This window comes from Oncorhynchus nerka, linkage group LG20 (genome assembly GCF_034236695.1).
Source record: "Oncorhynchus nerka isolate Pitt River linkage group LG20, Oner_Uvic_2.0, whole genome shotgun sequence".
Classification (NCBI taxonomy): Eukaryota; Metazoa; Chordata; class Actinopteri; order Salmoniformes; family Salmonidae; genus Oncorhynchus; species Oncorhynchus nerka.
The window spans coordinates 86,931,640-86,949,332 of NC_088415.1; the positions used below are offsets into that span (position 1 = coordinate 86,931,640).

Here is a 17,693-nt window from a genome sequence, read left to right on the forward strand (position 1 = left end):
TACCAGGTAAGTTGACTGAGAACACGTTCTCATTTGCAGCAACGACCTGGGGAATAGTTACAGGGGAGAGGAGGGGGATTAATGAGCCAATTGTAAACTGGGGATTATTAGGTGACCATGATGGTTTGAGGGCCAGATTGGGAATTTGACCGTTTTAAGTTTAAGTTTATTTTTCAAAGTTACGTACTACGTTAAAAAAAATATATACAAAAAAGTTTCAACGTGCAGCTGGATAGAATTTAGCTAATGATAACAGTTAGGTAAGTAGCTGACAGCATGATGGATATTAGAAATTGGCCAGGGCACACCGGCAGCATCAGATCAAAGTGGCGGGGAGGGAGAGAAATCTGCTCCAGAGGCCAAGGCCAATTGTGTGGAAAAACTGCTACGCGAGTTTGAGTTATGGGAGAAATACAAGCACACGGACACCCCCACTCCAAGCACACGGCAAAGAGTAGTGAGTAGTAATCTGAAAGAATATGTGGTTGAAACAACAATGGGCCAGCAAGAAGAGGATAATGACAGGGAGTGCAAAAGACTGTTTTTCAGCATTCTGGATGCTGTACCGGGAGAAATGTCAGCAAGATTTAACGAATGAAAGAGCCTACTTGTTGAGGCCCTGTGTGCCTTACACCCAGAGAATGAAACCTTTATGGATGTGGAAAAGGTGAAACCACTGCTGGACTTGGTGGAAGCTGAGTTTACTGTCAGATGCCAGTTTCTACAGACTGAAATCGCCCGATCTGGAAAAGAAAAATGGACAACACAGAGTATTTTGGATACAAACTCCGGGCCTCTAACAGCAACGCCTACTGTGATGATGGCATTGAAACTGGGATTAACATTTGGAGTATCCACGGCAACTTGCGAGAACTCTTTTTCAACATTGAAAAACGTATTCCGTGAGCACAGACAGAGCATGTTGCACAGGAGGAAAGCGTAGATCATTCAACTGGCATTTGAGAGGGATCCTACAAGCAAATTCCGTGGGTGGAGCGAGAGACTGCTGAGGAGGTTCAACACAGCATCAAGGCGGCAGAAACTCTTTTGAATCTGGGTAAGAACAGGCAGCCTGGCTGGGCTTGTATTATTTTGTTATTTTCTAGCTTTTAGAAATGCGTGGCAAATGTCAGCAATAGGCATTGATGTGATTTTCTTTATTAGTGTTGCAGCCATGTCTACTGCTTGATTTCTGTGATGTGATTGGAAGTGTTTGGTTTATAATATAATTGTATTGTTTTTAATGTTGTTTAATATGATAGAAGAGGTGCTTTGCATTACATTGAGGTTGGGCAGACCTTGACCAATGGTTGAGTAGCGACGTAGCTACAGTGTTGCCATAAACAACTCGTTGCTATTGAATACTAATTTCTCTTATCATACGCAGCGTAGTACGGCACTCACAACTTACTGGAATCAATAGAGTATCAAGATCCGAGTATCAAACAGAAGAAAGAAAAACAACATTTTGCAACATAACTTACTGTCAATGACTATGGATTTAAGGATGGGTGGTTCCGCTCCCTCCTTTCCCTGGGATGTGGCAGAATAGATCACTGGTAACTGAGTGTGGGGCCAAGCACTGCTGTAGAGGCCATGCATCAGGTCATTGACATGTTTCAGGAGCTTTAAAGACAGACAGATCGTGTTTAACCATTACCTAAGGTCTTCCCTAAGTTAGACTTAGCCTAGCAAGTCCATTGACTTTGTCGCCCCTCAGCAATCTGGCAGTCAGGCAGACATACGGAGAGAGAGGCTATTTCCATGTCTTAGTCAGCAGGATAACTGTCCTCCTTCCCTTTGTTCAATCCTTCCATCCAAGCTAGAAGATTCCTGCAAAGAGAATCAAGAATTGAAAACTGCAGATGACAGGTGTAACGTTAGAATGAGTGTTGGGGGGGGGGGGGGGGGGTAGGCAACATTTATCGTATTGTCAAATAGAAAATACCAAAAAATACAAAGATCCCTAATGGATCAAGAACAAATTCACATCCATATTGGGGGGCACATGTTTCAAGAATTAGGCTAGCTTAAAATGTATCTCTCACACACAATCAATGTTTCCTATATGTGTATTCATCAACCATTCTCTCTCTTTTTTCTCTCTCTCACACACAGCTAGCATGACCAAATGTTGACATGATGACAGTGTTTTCTAAAGTTATTGTGATCAGAATTTTTTTTCTCTGCATCAAGTCTGACTGGATTCTCCAAGAGATATGTTACCAGCTGCCCATGGTTGCCTGATCATACACTCTTCGATAAAAAAGGTGCTATCTAGAACCTAAAAGGTTTCAACGGCTGTCTCCATTGTAGAACCCTTTCCACAGAGGGTTCTACATGGAACCAAAATGGGTTTGTCGTGGAAATTCTTAGACAGGGACACTCAAAGTCAATGAATCATTGTTTGTCAGTGCGCTGGAGAGGTTCCAACAAACTTAATGCACCATAGTGAATGTCTGTCAGAAGCTCTGCTGGGGCAGTCCCGGCAGGTGTCTTATATACGGCTATTCACAGACAACCAGGGTTGGGTAGGTTACTTTCTAAATGTAATCCATTAGTTACTAGTTACCTGTCCTTTTGTAATCAGTAATGTATCTTTGATTACCCAAACTCTAATGTAATCTGATTACATTCACTTACTTTTAGATGACTTTCCCCTTAAGAAGCATTAGAAGAAGACAAAAATGTATGTTACCAATTGAACGACATCTATTGCAGGACAAATCAATCTTAAAGTGTACCTAGCTGGCCATATATGGATGTTCAATTTTACTTTATGGGTTGGTTATGTAGGCTTCTTCTAACCCATCGCTTTCTACTACATATAATATTACGATTAAATTATATCTTATTTGCCAGCCCTACTCTGTTGTTTATGATTTTGTAGTCATGGAGGACTGACTGGGTTCATTGAGTCAAGTTGAAAAGTAAATGCTGCACTCATGGAATGGCATGCTTTGAGCACTACTGAAAAGTGCTATTTACATGTGATAAATGAATCCCATATGCTGCGTTTGCTATAGTCCTACTGTTTACCTTTTAGTGGGTGACACTTTGATATCTTGATAATATGCAGCTGTTTAAAAGGCAAATCCACAGATGAAACAATAACAAAACGGCCACCCGGCCTCCGTTTTGGTAAAATGCTGAGGGATGTGCCTGGAGAAATGTCTGACCATCCATGATATCAAAATTGTTTTACCATGTTATGAGGCTATACAGTGTTGGTTTATGTTTACAAATATTGGAGTAAAACAAGCTTATATTTTGGGTTTTGATGTGGTGTGACAGTTCAACTAAGCCCATGAGGCATTTAAGTTATATTCTTCAAGAATCAATGGATATATATATATATATAAGTAAAGAAATTGATGTAGCAACTACAGATTGCCCCTTTAAATCTATCAAAAGTGAGTGAGTTCGAGCATGTGTACATTTAGGCCTATGGATTATTTTTAACAGCATGATATTATCCTGACCAACTTGCCCTCCAAATACACCTCAGCTGTTTTCAATCAGGATCTCAGCGATCCCTGCCTCATTGCCTGCATCCGTTATGGGTCCGCGGTCAATCGCCCCCCCCTCATCACTGTCAAACGCTCCCTAAAACACTTCAGCGAGCAGGCCTTTCTAATCGACCTTGCCCGGATATCCTGGAAGGATATTGACCTCATCCCATCAGTAGAGGATGTCTGGTTGTTCTTTAAAAGTAATTTCCTCACCATTTTAAATAAGCATGACCCTTTCAAAAAATGTAGAACAGATATAGCCCTTGGTTCATCCCAGACCTGACTGGCCTCGACCAGCACAAAAACATCCTGTGGCGTACTGCACTAGCATCGAATTGTCCCCGCGATATGCAACTTTTCAGGGAAGTCAGGAACCAATATGCAAAGGCTAACTTTTTCAAACAGAAATTTGCATCCTGTAGCTCTAACTCCAAAAAGTTTTGGGACACTGTAAAGTCCATGGAGAATAAGAGCACCTCCTCTCAGCTGCCCACTGCACTGAGGCTAGGTAACACTGTCACCACCGATAAATCCACGATAATTAAGAATTTCAATAAGCATTTCTCTACAGCTGGCCATGCTTCCTCCTGGCTACCCCAACCCCGGCCAACAGCTCCGCACCCCCCGCAGCTACTTGCCCAAGTCTCCCCAGCTTCTCCTTCACCCAACTCCAGATTGCAGATGTTCTGAAAGAGCTGCAAAACCTGGACCCGTACAAATCAGCTGTGCTAGACAATCTGGACCCTCTCTTTCTAAAATAATCCGCCGCCATTGTTGAAACCCCTATTACTAGTCTGTTCAACCTCTCTTTTATATCGTTCGAGATTCCTAAAGATTGGAAAGCTGCCGTGGTCATCCCCCTCTTCAAAGGGGGAGACACTCTAGACCCAAACTGTTACAGACCTATAACCATCCTGCCCTGCCCTTCTGACTTAGAATATGTGGACAACTACAAATGCCTAGGTGTCTGGCTAGACTGTAAACTCTCCTTCCAGACTCATATTAAGCATCTCCAATCCAAAATTAAATCTAGAATTGGCTTCCTATTTCGCAACAAAGCCTCCTTCACTCACGCTGCCAAACATACCCTCGTAAAACTTGACTATCCTACCGATCCTCGACTTTGGCGATATCATTTACAAAATATCCTCCAACACTCTACTCAGCAACTGGATTCAGTCTATCATAGTGCCATCTGTTTTGTCACCAAAGCCCCATATACCACCCACCACTGCGACCTGTATGCTCTCGTTGGCTGGCCCTCGCTACATATTTCGTCGCCAGACCCACTGGCTCCAGGTTATCATCTAGGTAAAACTCTGCCTTATCTCAGCTCACTGGTCACCATAACAACACTCCAGCAGGTATATCTCACTGGTCATCCCCAAAGCCAACACCTCTTTGGCTGCCTTTCCTTCCAGTTCTCTGCTGCCAATGACTGGAATGAATTGCAAAAATTGCTGAAGTTGGAGACTTATATCTCCCTCACTAACTTTAAGCATCAGCTGTCTGAGCAGTTTACCGATCGCTGCAGCTGTACATAGCCCTTCTGTAAATAGCCCATCCAACTACTTCATCCCCATATTGTTTTTATTAACTTTTTTGCACATCATCATCTGCACATCTATCACTCCAATGTTAATTTGCTAAATTGTAATTACTTCGCTACTATAGCCTATTTATTGCCTTACCTCCTTACTCCATTTGCACACATTGTATATAGATTTTTCTATTGTGTTATTGACTGTACGTTTGTTTATGTGCAACTGTGTTGTTGTTTGTGTGCACTGCTTTGCTTTATCTTGGCCAGGTCACAGTTGTAAATGAGAACTTGTTCTCAACTGGCCTACCTGGTTAAATAAAGGTGAAATATATATATATATTAAAAAGACCCACTTTTATTCCATAGGCTGGGATCCGCACTATGCAGCTGTTGCAAGAGCGCAGTTTTCACTACTTTAAGGTCTCAGAGCGAGTGACGTCACCGATTTGAAACGCTATTAGCGCGCACCACCGGTAACTAACTAATCATTTCACATCGGTTACATGTACATGTGCAAGTTGCCATAAACGTCTTCAACTAGTCACATGGAAATATTCATAGCCAGCTGAGTCCAAAGTTTCTTCAGGAATCTCCTTTTCTAGTTGTTTTCTTTTAAAATCTCAAATTGATAAAGGTTGTAATGCACTAATTCTCTTCACTCCAGACTCTTCAGGAGGGCCACTATGCTCCAATTCTGACCCATCACACGACTCTTCAGGAGGGCCACTATGCTCCAGTTCTGACCCATCACACGACTCTTCAGGAGGGCCACTATGCTCCAGATCTGACCCATCACACGACTCTTCAGGAGGGCCACTATGCTCCAGATCTGACCCATCACACGACTCTTCAGGAGGGTCACTACGCCCCAGATCGACTTCTGTGCTCAGGGTAGGTCCTTGATGAGGACCTACCCAATCACACCACTCTTATAATAAAACACAATGGGTCTTTATATACTCTTTGTCCCTGTCTGTGGGTGAATTATGAAACAATTAATGTATACAGGTGTACAAAAAATGGTGACGTCGATTTGTTTCTGCTATTGCTTGATCTATTTTAAAATGTAAGAATATGTTGCAGATCTAAAGTTCCATTGTTGACTATGGAAACACAGAAATGTAATGAACACCGTTTTCAATTTCCAACTTTATTCTCTGCAATATTTTTTTTACAGTAGGTAATAAGCTGTAGTCATGTGGTCATTACCAGGTTATGACGGTATTAACTATGACCAGTAGGCTACATAATATAATGGTCACAATTATGACCAACTGGTCGTATTGTCGTCAAGACAAATACGTAAAAACAACATCCTTTTCCAACCAGAATGAGCAGTCATAAAAATATGTCATACTGACGTCTTTTCAACCAGGTTTTGCCCACTGGGCAGGTGTTCAAAAACGCATATCAGACCGAGACCCTAATGTTTAATTCTTAAGTAGTTCTTTGTGAGTTTTAGTTTTTATAAAACGATCTCCCCGCAAAAGCGTCAGTTAAAAACAGTTTGATTGCCATAGCAACAGCAGGGAGTGGTGATTTAAATACAACAGTTCTGCAACATCTTTAATTGAGCCTCTCATTCTCCTTAATTACCGGCTTCAAAACGTTCCGGAAAGAGTAACTGTACAGGAAGCTGTGTAGGATACTGGACAACAGTTCTGGGGGGGGCTCAAACTAAAAAAGTGGTTTGTGATTTTATTCATACTGGTGATCCTGTGTTTGAGTTGTGTGGTAGCAATATCAACAGTCTTATCTCTGGTATATCTTGGCATACATCATTCAAGACGAAGTTTAAATTGTGTGCAGCGTAATGGACATATAATGTACAATGTCTCAGAAGCTCGGGGGAGTCTCAAGTTGGCCTTAATTTACCTTGATTGCAGCCCATTTCTGTCAGCTATTAGCCAGACAAAACCTGCTGAGTTCAACACTAAATTGTGACAAAATGTATCCCAAGCCAAGGATTTGTCCTCATTGTTAGGCTTTTTGATGTGTAATTTGTATAAATACTGTATATAGGTATAGATAGTAGGCTACACTGCATAATGAAACAACGTAAGCTAGTGTTTTGAAGGTGTGCTGACTATTATTTGTCATTAATAGAGTGGTTTTACTCACAACTTCCTATCCAAGCTGGGAGAGAGCATGAGGACGGCTCATGTCATGCAGGCTCAGATAGGCTATACAGGACAATTGTATTATTATTATTTATTTTTTTAATCAATTGGTTGCCGATTAGTATTCTGTTGTACCGAAAATGTATTTGACCAATCTGCAATGTTTGAAATTCGAACTTTAATTACAGAACAAGTCATTACATTATTGCCGCCAGCCAGCAGTCTAAATCATGGCAGACTTGTAACACCCTGTATAGCTTAGTGAAATGTTAAGCTTAACATGAGAAAATGACAACCAAATATGAAAAAATGACAACCAAATAGGCCTAATAAACATATATTAGCTGAAGCTATAGGCTACATGCTCGGGCACAACAGAAACCCTATCATCAATTCCATCAGCCTGGTCTCAGAGAATTTCATATTATTCTGTACGTAAATCTAAGGACACTCTGTTTCGTATGGTTACATAAGACAGATGGTTACTTGGCGTATAACGCGAATGTCTACCAACACAAAGGTTGCGAGCTCAAATCTCATCGAGGAGATCTTTAGCATTTTAGCAACTTTAACTACTTGCTACTTTGCAACTGCTTAGCAACTACTTAGGATGTTAGCTAACCCTTCTCCCAACCCTTTAAACTAACTCTTAAACTTAACCCTAGCCTAGCTAATGTTAGACACCTAGCTAGACTTCTTAACTCGTTTTGCAAATTTTTTACATTGTACGTCTGCAAATTCGTAACATATCATACTAAATGGAGGGTCTCAGATTTACATACAGAACAATACGAAATGCTCAGAGACCAGGTTGATTCGATCGGCCCGCTGCATAGACACGTCGCAATTTCAGCACCACGGACAGCAATCTGTAGTCTATACTTTGTGAATGGATTTTTATTTTAGGGAGGAGGGGGACGAACTCCGACCTTACAGGGGTCCAGAGAAACTGCCTTGTGCCAGCGCTGCGTGCAGCAAAACTACCTCTACTGCATGCAGATATAAACATGATATCCATGAGTTCATCTTGACTCTGGGAAAATCCTGAAGTATCCCTTTAAACCCAAATGTACTACCCCAGTGAAGATGGTGACCTTTTTAATAAAAGAGTACCGCAGTGTTGAGGACATTTTTGGCGTGTTATGTACCTTTTTTGTAAGGCTCAGGATTTACAAAATGTTTTACCAAGATAAGCACCTCAACCTTTCAGAAACCTCTGGCAGCGCCAGCACACCTACAAACTACAAGGAAGTTGAAGTTCTTATGGTCAATGAGGAAGTTTGTTGTTTTAGTCCAGGACGGTCATTCTCCGTTAACCTCTTCCTTACAAACAGGAAGTCAGGTTTAGAGAACAGAAGCAGTCTCTGTATCAACAATAGACATAGAATATGAATACATTATGTAATACAATATCTCTATGGTAACATCTCACATCTTCATAGAAACTACCCCATAATGATAAAGCCAACATCATCTGTACTAGAGTAGTCACTGTTATCAAACCAAATGAATCATTCATCCATTAGGACTTAGTTACTATAGAGTACTGTCTGAAATCCTCCTAAAACAAGACTGCCATCTTAAGTCACAAATATGTCCACTCTCTCTGATTAGATTGGTTGCGTTCCCCTGCTCAGATGTTGCATGCATCTACCAATGGTTGCGTGCCACGTCATTGACTGTGCCGTCGGGCTCCAGATTGCTATAACATATGATGTGGTTGGCCTATCCAGACGTCAGATAAGGCATGCGTCAGCAACGCCTGGGCAGAGGAACGCGCCAATTAGAAGAACAAAGGTTTGGGGTGCTGGGTCCCGCCCTCCACAGCTGTCAGCTGGATATCACCAGGCATAAGTACCAAAAAAAGGCTTCTTGAGGTAGAAGATTGCCCCTAACCACAGATTTAGGTTCAGATACCCCCTAGAGCCAATCCTAACCAATTGGGGTGAGGAATATCTGACACCTGATCAGTGGTTATGGGCCAACTTCCCAGAGTGCTATGTTGGGGGTCCAGGTCTGCCCCCGTCGCCGCCCGAACCCCCAGGCCTGCCCCGTCCACCAGGGGCCTGAGATCTCATGCTGTGCCATGCCTTGACCAGTGGCTCCCTCTTCCTCCACATCAGCTTGTGGCCGTATGCTACATACCACCTGCAGGAGAGACAGTATGGATTATATTTAATTCATCAATATTATTTAAAATATAATAATAATGGATGCTTTTAGTCAAAGCGACTTACAGTCATGCGTTTTACGTATGGGTTGCCCTGGGAATCGAACCCATAATCTTGACATTGCAAGTTCCAACTGAGCCATACAGGACATCTATATTACTTACGACTAAACTGAAATACGACCACTATTTTATTTGTATTAATTACTATTAGAAATGTATTATATTCAGTGAAATTCAGTCTAATTAAGATGGCTTTAAATGAACACAAAACAACTAGTCTAATCAATGAGGATAATATGGAGATATCATGAATGAGGTGGCCAGTGTCATTGGGGAATTATGGTATTATAAGGTGTCTGGTTTCATAGGGGTATTATAAGGTGTCTGGTTTCATAGGGGTATTATAAGGTGTCTGGTGTCATAGGGGAATTATGGTATTATATGGTGTCTGGTGTCATAGGGGTATTATAAGGTGTCTGGTGTCATAGGGGTATTATAAGGTGTCTGGTGTCATAGGGGAATTATGGTATTATATGGTGTCTGGTGTCATAGGGGAATTATGGTATTATGGTATTATATGGTGTCTGGTGTCATAGGGGAATTATGGTATTATGGTATTATATGGTGTCTGGTGTCATAGGGGAATTATGGTATTATAAGGTGTCTGGTGTCATAGGGGTATTATAAGGTGTCTGGTGTCATAGGGGAATTATGGTATTATATGGTGTCTGGTGTCATAGGGGTATTATAAGGTGTCTGGTGTCATAGGGGTATTATAAGGTGTCTGGTGTCATAGGGGAATTATGGTATTATATGGTGTCTGGTGTCATAGGGGTATTATAAGGTGTCTGGTGTCATAGGGGAATTATGGTATTATATGGTGTCTGGTGTCATAGGGGTATTATAAGGTGTCTGGTGTCATAGGGGAATTATATGGTGTCTGGTGTCATAGGGGAATTATGGTATTATATGGTGTCTGGTGTCATAGGGGAATTATGGTATTATAAGGTGTCTGGTGTCATAGGGATATTATGGTATTATATGGTGTCTGGTGTCATAGGGGTATTATGGTATTATAAGGTGTCTGGTGTCATAGGGGTATTATAAGGTGTCTGGTGTCATAGGGGTATTATGGTATTATAAGGTGTCCGGTGTCATTGGGGAATTATGGTATTATATGGTGTCTGGTGTCATAGGGGAATTATGGTATTATATGGTGTCTGGTGTCATAGGGGAATTATGGTATTATAAGGTGTCATAGGGGTATTATAAGGTGTCCGGTGTCATAGGGGTATTATGGTATTATATGGTGTCCGAGGTCATAGGGGTATTATAAGGTGTCTGGTGTCATAGGGGTATTATGGTATTATATGGTGTCCGGGGTCATAGGGAATTATGGTATTATAAGGTGTCATAGGGGTATTATGGTATTATAAGGTGTCTGGTGTCATAGGGGTATTATGGTATTATAAGGTGTCATAGGGGAATTATGGTATTATAAGGTGTCATAGGGGTATTATGGTATTATAAGGTGTCATAGGGGTATTATGGTATTATAAGGTGTCTGGTGTCATAGGGGTATTATGGTATTATAAGGTGTCATAGGGGTATTATGGTATTATATAAGGTGTCTGGTGTCATAGGGGTATTATAAGGTGTCTGGTGTCATAGGGGTATTATGGTATTATAAGGTGTCATAGGGGTATTATGGTATTATATGGTGTCATAGGGGTATTATGCTATTATATGGTGTCCGGGGTCATAGGGGTATTATAAGGTGTCATAGGGGTATTATGGTATTATAAGGTGTCTGGTGTCATAGGGGTATTATGGTATTATAAGGTGTCCGGTGTCATAGGGGTATTATGAGGCTCTATCTAACTTGACCAGATCTACATCCTAAAAGGTCCAGAAATCACTGTCTTAACGGTCTTTGAATGTGCAACTATTTGTGTAAATTGTTGTCGTAATTGAAAAAGGATACAAAACGTATGTAATTTCACAGTCAAACGTTTCCCCCCATCTCTCACTTGTGGATATGAATCACCTCACTAATATTGGCTTGGGGATGCGGCTATGCATGATACGTGAAATCAGTTGCTTAACAGATATTTAACAGATACAGATAGGCCATTTGGGCTCTGGTGAGTCCAGTCGCCCATTTTTGCAGTGATCAAATACTCACACTCCGAAGAGGGCTCCTCCAAGGTGAGCAGCATGATCAAACAGCCTCCATCCCATAATGAGCCCCGCTGCATCCATGGCAACGATCGCTTTCAAGGCCTAAAAAAAGAGCAATTTGCGTGGTAAGACTCTGCCTCCCACAACCCTACAGATGTTATATACAGCACTGCACCCCCAACAGCAACTCGCCCAAGCCTTCCCCATTTCTCCTTCTCCCAAATCCGTTCAGCTGATGTTCTGAAAGAGCTGCAAAATCTGGACCCCTACAAATCAGCCGGGCTAGACAATCTGGACCCTTTCTTTCTAAAAATTATCTGCCGAAATTGTTGCCAACCCTATTACTAGCCTGTTCAACCTCTCTTTCGTGTCGTCTGAGATTCCCAAAGATTGGAAAGCAGCTGCGGTCATCCCCCTCTTCAAAGGGGAGGGGACACTCTTGACCCAAACTGCTACAGACCTATATCTATTCTACCATGCCTTTCTAAGGTCTTCGAAAGCCAAGTCAACAAACAGATTACCGACCATTTCGAATCTCACCATACCTTCTCTGCTATGCAATCTGGTTTCAGAGCTGGTCATGGGTGCACCTCAGCCACGCTCAAGGTCCTAAACGATATCTTAACCGCCATCGATAAGAAACATTACTGTGCAACCGTATTCATTGATCTGGCCAAGGCTTTCGACTCTGTCAATCACCACATCCTCATCGGCAGACTCGACAGCCTTGGTTTCTCAAATGATTGCCTCGCCTGGTTCACCAACTACTTCTCTGATAGAGTTCAGTGTGTCAAATCGGAGGGTCTGCTGTCCGGACCTCTGGCAGTCTCTATGGGGGTGCCACAGGGTTCAATTCTTGGACCGACTCTCTTCTCTGTATACATCAATGAGGTCGCTCTTGCTGCTGGTGAGTCTCTGATCCACCTCTAAGCAGACGACACCATTCTGTATACTTCCGGCCCTTCTTTGGACACTGTGTTAACAACCCTCCAGGCAAGCTTCAATGCCATACAACTCTCCTTCCGTGGCCTCCAATTGCTCTTAAATACAAGTAAAACTAAATGCATGCTCTTCAACCGATCGCTACCTGCACCTACCCGCCTGTCCAAAATCACTACTCTGGACGGCTCTGACTTAGAATACGTGGACAACTACAAATACTTAGGTGTCTGGTTAGACTGTAAACTCTCCTTCCAGACCCATATCAAACATCTCCAATCCAAAGTTAAATCTAGAATTGGCTTCCTATTTCGCAACAAAGCATCCTTCACTCATGCTGCCAAACATACCCTTGTAAAACTGACCATCCTACCAATCCTCGACTTTGGCGATGTCATTTACAAAATAGCCTCCAATACCCTACTCAACAAATTGGATGCAGTCTATCACAGTGCAATCCGTTTTGTCACCAAAGCCCCATATAATACCCACCATTGCGACCTGTACGCTCTCGTTAGCTGGCCCTCGCTTCATACTCGTCGCCAAACCCACTGGCTCCATGTCATCTACAAGACCCTGCTAGGTAAAGTCCCCCCTTATCTCAGCTCGCTGGTCACCATAGCATCTCCCACCTGTAGCACACGCTCCAGCAGGTATATCTCTCTAGTCACCCCCAAAACCAATTCTTTCTTTGGCCGCCTCTCCTTCCAGTTCTCTGCTGCCAATGACTGGAACGAACTACAAAAATCTCTGAAACTGGAAACACTTATCTCCCTCACTAGCTTTAAGCACCAACTGTCAGAGCAGCTCACAGATTACTGCACCTGTACATAGCCCACCTATAATTTAGCCCAAACAACTGTATTTAATTAATTAATTTATTTTGCTCCTTTGCACCCCATTATTTTTATTTCTACTTTGCACATTCTTCCATGGCAAAACTACCATTCCAGTGTTTTACTTGCTATATTGTATTTACTTTGCCACCATGGCCTTTTTTGCCTTTACCTCCCTTCTCACCTCATTTGCTCACATTGTATATAGACTTGTTTATACTGTATTATTGACTGTATATTTGTTTTACTCCATGTGTAACTCTGTGTCGTTGTATCTGTCGAACTGCTTTGCTTTATCTTGGCCAGGTCGCAATTGTAAATGAGAACTCGTTCTCAACTTGCCTACCTGGTTAAATAAAGGTGAAATAACAAATAAAAAATTTAAAAATACACACACCTTCATTACAATGAATAGACGTGTTGAGCGCAGATGAACTATGTTATAAACATTGCTTTCACAGACCCCCAGTCTTTCATTCACAGACACTTGTTATTGCTCTCCTGTTTCCCTCAGTGAAGATGAGTGGAATGTCGTTACCACTGCTTTGCTTGACGTGTTCATACACAGGCACCCCTCCCACAAACACATGACATCACTCACGTTGCCTGCAGTGAAGCTGACCATGGGCAGGAGGATGATTCCCAGTTTGGCCTCGGGCATCTTGGTGCAGACCGCGGCCAGGACCGTCATGATGGCCCCTGACTGGAAGTCAAATCACAGGAAGTGACGTCAGAGCCAGGATCAGGAAGTGACATCAGAGCCAGGACCGACCACGGTAATAAACAGAGGAGACGTGAGTAATGTTGATTATCACTAAACCACCAACTCCCATTTTAATCATAACAGCAATGTAATAAGGTGTGTATGTTTCCTGGTTTAAAGAAATCACAGTACGATATTCTTTGGTCCTACAGTAATGAACAAGTGGACAGTATTGTATAGTAAAGTGTACCACAAATGGGGGACATGTGAGGACTCTTACCGCCCCAAGAGAGGGATGCAGGCGTCCCGTGCTGGTCTTACACAAGTAGCTCACCATAGTGGAGATCACGCCTGACAATGTAGAGAGACGAGAGTCAACAGCAGTCTCTGAAAATAACCTAACATATACACTCAAACACACGCAAATGAACAGACATCACACACACACACACAATATGTAGGCTGGTACCAGCAGAGAGATAGACAGCGAGGAACTGCTCCTTCCCCAGGAGAGAGACGATGCTGGAGGAGAAGGTCCACAGGACGTACATGTTGGCCGCCATGTGGATTATAGAGTAATGGCTGAAGGTGGAGAGGAGCATGGGAAGGCACCTCGTCTCTGGGAGGAAGAGGAAGGGAGAAGCGAATCAGTCTTATCATTGTGCAAAATTTAAATGGAGGCTAACAGTATTTTTTTTTACACAGATCTGCTCTTTCTCTCCAGGATAATGTATCCCCTGATGTGTGTTGATAATGCAGGCTTTCAGACTGAAGTCCAGGAGAACTATAGGGAGGAGAGAGTGTGACTACAAATCACTGTAGAGTTGGGAGGGATTTCTAAAATCGACCAAAAATAACAACATTATTTAGCTGCATTGAAATGACTCAACCCCAACGGGCCACCACCACCACACACAGAAACAGTACTTACTGGAGGCTGGGTTGGCAGTAAAGTACTTGACCATGAATCGTTGCATGGAGGGTATTCGCCAACAGCAGAGCACCACAGCATTGACCGCTATGATCCCTATCACAGAGAGATGATGGGAACAAAGGGTTAGAGGGTATTAATAAAGGTAGCTAACAGAGAACGGGTCACATCTGGACAGAGAGAACACTTATGGATATAGGCTAGCACAGACTGTATAATGCACAGGGTCATGTTTTGGTAGGCAACGAAATGTAAGAAAACGATGTCAAACGTTTACTATCTGAACATGTCCAATAAGAAACACTCAGTATCATTTTTCGTTCTACTCTGTGTCCTACTGAACACTACCTTGATTCCATGTCATGATGCAACTAAATTTCAACTCATGCTTTGAACATTTATGCCTTTGCTGGTCCTAAGGCAGCCTCTCTATCTTGTTGACCGTAATACCCTCAATTCAGGGGTAAGCACCAGCCGCCACAGTGTGTGCAAGCTTTTGCTCCATCCCTGCTCTAACACACTACAAATCAACTAATCATGGTCTTTAAATTTTAAACCATAGTCCACTTTAAATTAGGAGTGTTAGAGCTGGGCTGGAACGACATCTGAAGCACACACTGTGGTCCTCCTGGGCTGTAGTCCCTTTCAGGGATCCTTACCAGTGGCCATCTGCTGGCCCTCAGTCAGGCTGCTCCAGAAATCGTCTACAAAGGACATGAGCAGGATGATCTGTTTCTGGAAGTCTGTTAGCTGGTTCCACCAGTTGTGCCAGTATGTCATGTCTTGTGATGCCTTAGGATCCAAATACAAGAGGAGACACACATTTGTCATTTTCATGGTTCGTACAGACAGTGGCAAGTCAAATTCAAGGACTTTCATATAGATTTTCAAGGACCATCAATTTATTAAATGTTCCCATTATATGCAATTGTTTCTAGTCGCCACAGATGGCAGTATATCACCACAACAAAAAAATGGTTTACTATTCATCACTACCTAACAAGTTCTACTCAATAACAGTGGTGGAAAAAGTCCCCAAGCCTCATACCTGAGTAAAAGTAAAGATAACATAAAATGACTCAAGTAAAAGTGAGTCACCCAGTGTTACGGATACAGTTATCCTGTGTGTGTGTATCCTGTGTGTGTTTCTTTTCTCTCCTTCTCCCCTCACAGGTGAAAACCATCACTCCCCAATCAGTCAACAATCAATCATCAATCAGAAGACACACCTCCTCCTATTTCCTACCCTATCACAGTTCCTTCCCCATGGTTTAAAAACCCCATCATTTGTTTGCTCTCTAGCAATCTCTAGAGCAATCTCTCTGTAAATGCCATGTCTGTAGGTCTCTGTGTTTTACTCTCGCTTTGTGTCTTAACCTCTCTTTTGTTTAAAGCACCTCCATAGCACTTTGTCATCACCTGTGAGTATTGTTTTTGGTTATGGTGTTTGTTTGTTGCTGGTGGGAAAAAGGGGAAACCAAGACAAGTCGCCCATGGGCATACACTACCCGTAGGTGAACTTTGTTAAATACACTAGTTAGAACTGGGCAGACCACCCACTGTATTTTTGGTTAGTTAGTTAGCTGTTGTTAAAGTAGGCTAGTCTAGCTTAGGGGTGTTTTTGAATACTTATTGTTTCTTTCCTTGGGTCCAGCTCAGCCCCTTTTCCTGCTCCCCCCATTACCGTGTGTTTATAAATAAACCTTGAGTTTGACGGTAGATTTCTTTTGTCGTGGTTATTTCGTTCACACTTTTACTTTGTCACAATAATAATTTGCATGAGTTATGTTACGGGTCTCATTACCATCCCCCCCTAGACTGTCGGGCCAAAAGGGATTCGTAACACCCAGTAAAAAAAGTCAGCAAGCGCAGGAAAAGGTCCCCAAGCGTCATACTTGAGTAAAAGTAAAGATACCTTAACATAAAATGACTCAAGTGAAAGTGACAGTCACCCAGTAAAATACTACTTGAGTAAAAGTCTACAAGTATTTGGTTTTAGATATACTTATGTATCAAAAATGTATTTGCTAAAATATACTTAAGTATGAAAAATAAAAGTATAAATAATTTCAAATTCTTTATTATGCAAATCAGACTGCACAATTTTCTTTTTCTTTATATTTACAGATAGCCAGAGGCACACTCCAATACTCAGACATAATTTACAAATGAAGCGTGTGTTTAGTGAGTCAACCAGATCAGAGGCAGCAGGGATGTTCTCTTGATAAGTGCGTGAATTGGAGCATTTTCCTGTCCTGCTAAGCATTCAAAATGTAGCTAGTGCTTCTGGGTGTCAGGGAAAATGTATGGAGTAAAAAGTACATTATTCTCTTAAGGAATGTAGTGAAGTAAAAGTTGTCCAAAATATAAATAGTAAAGTACAGATAGTCTGAAAATTATTTATGTAGTACTTTACACCACTGCTCAATCAAACGTGTTGACTGATGATGTTGACTGATTTCCTCATATGAACTGTAACTCAGTAAAATCTTTTAAATTGTTGCATGTTGCGTTTATATTTTTGTTCAGTGTACATATTCAATTGTCTAAATAGTCTGAAAATGTCACTACATTTTTAGGTCCCACAGGCTATCCCAACACATAATGACATGAAAGTGAATTCTGACAGTATAAAATGTATCTTAGTTGGCTCTGAAATGTTGTGTTCTATACCCATTTGAAGAGAACCAAGTTAATGTGTTAGATAAGATGAAAGATTCTCTCAGGGGACCCTATTTAAATTTTAGGGGACCCC

At 41.9% G+C, this 17,693-nt stretch overlaps 2 protein-coding genes and 1 long non-coding RNA gene across 3 annotated transcripts in view; 1 reads left to right on the forward strand and 2 right to left on the reverse strand.

Moving 5' to 3' along the window:
- The window catches only part of vcam1a (vascular cell adhesion molecule 1a), a 22,146-nt gene extending 20,269 nt beyond the window's left edge, over nt 1-1,877 (reverse strand). Inside the window, exon 1 of the mRNA XM_029624237.2 lies at nt 1,485-1,877. Coding sequence (XP_029480097.1) covers nt 1,485-1,602 — 118 coding nt within the window. The 5' untranslated portion in view covers nt 1,603-1,877. The remainder of the gene's footprint in view (nt 1-1,484) is intronic.
- On the forward strand, nt 248-8,143 carry LOC135563070 (uncharacterized). Its single transcript, XR_010460265.1, has 3 exons — nt 248-1,057; nt 5,422-5,528; nt 5,720-8,143. It is a non-coding gene; the product is annotated as an uncharacterized LOC135563070 (long non-coding RNA).
- Nucleotides 6,190-17,693, reverse strand: part of LOC115103349 (presenilin-associated rhomboid-like protein A, mitochondrial) — a 23,572-nt gene continuing 12,068 nt past the window's right edge. The window contains exons 4-10 of the mRNA XM_029624238.2: nt 15,598-15,730; nt 14,939-15,034; nt 14,477-14,626; nt 14,288-14,358; nt 13,906-14,007; nt 11,534-11,631; nt 6,190-9,323 (exon numbers count right to left, since the gene is read on the reverse strand). Of these exons, the coding sequence (XP_029480098.2) occupies nt 9,173-9,323; nt 11,534-11,631; nt 13,906-14,007; nt 14,288-14,358; nt 14,477-14,626; nt 14,939-15,034; nt 15,598-15,730 (801 nt within the window). The 3' untranslated portion in view covers nt 6,190-9,172. The remainder of the gene's footprint in view (nt 9,324-11,533; nt 11,632-13,905; nt 14,008-14,287; nt 14,359-14,476; nt 14,627-14,938; nt 15,035-15,597; nt 15,731-17,693) is intronic.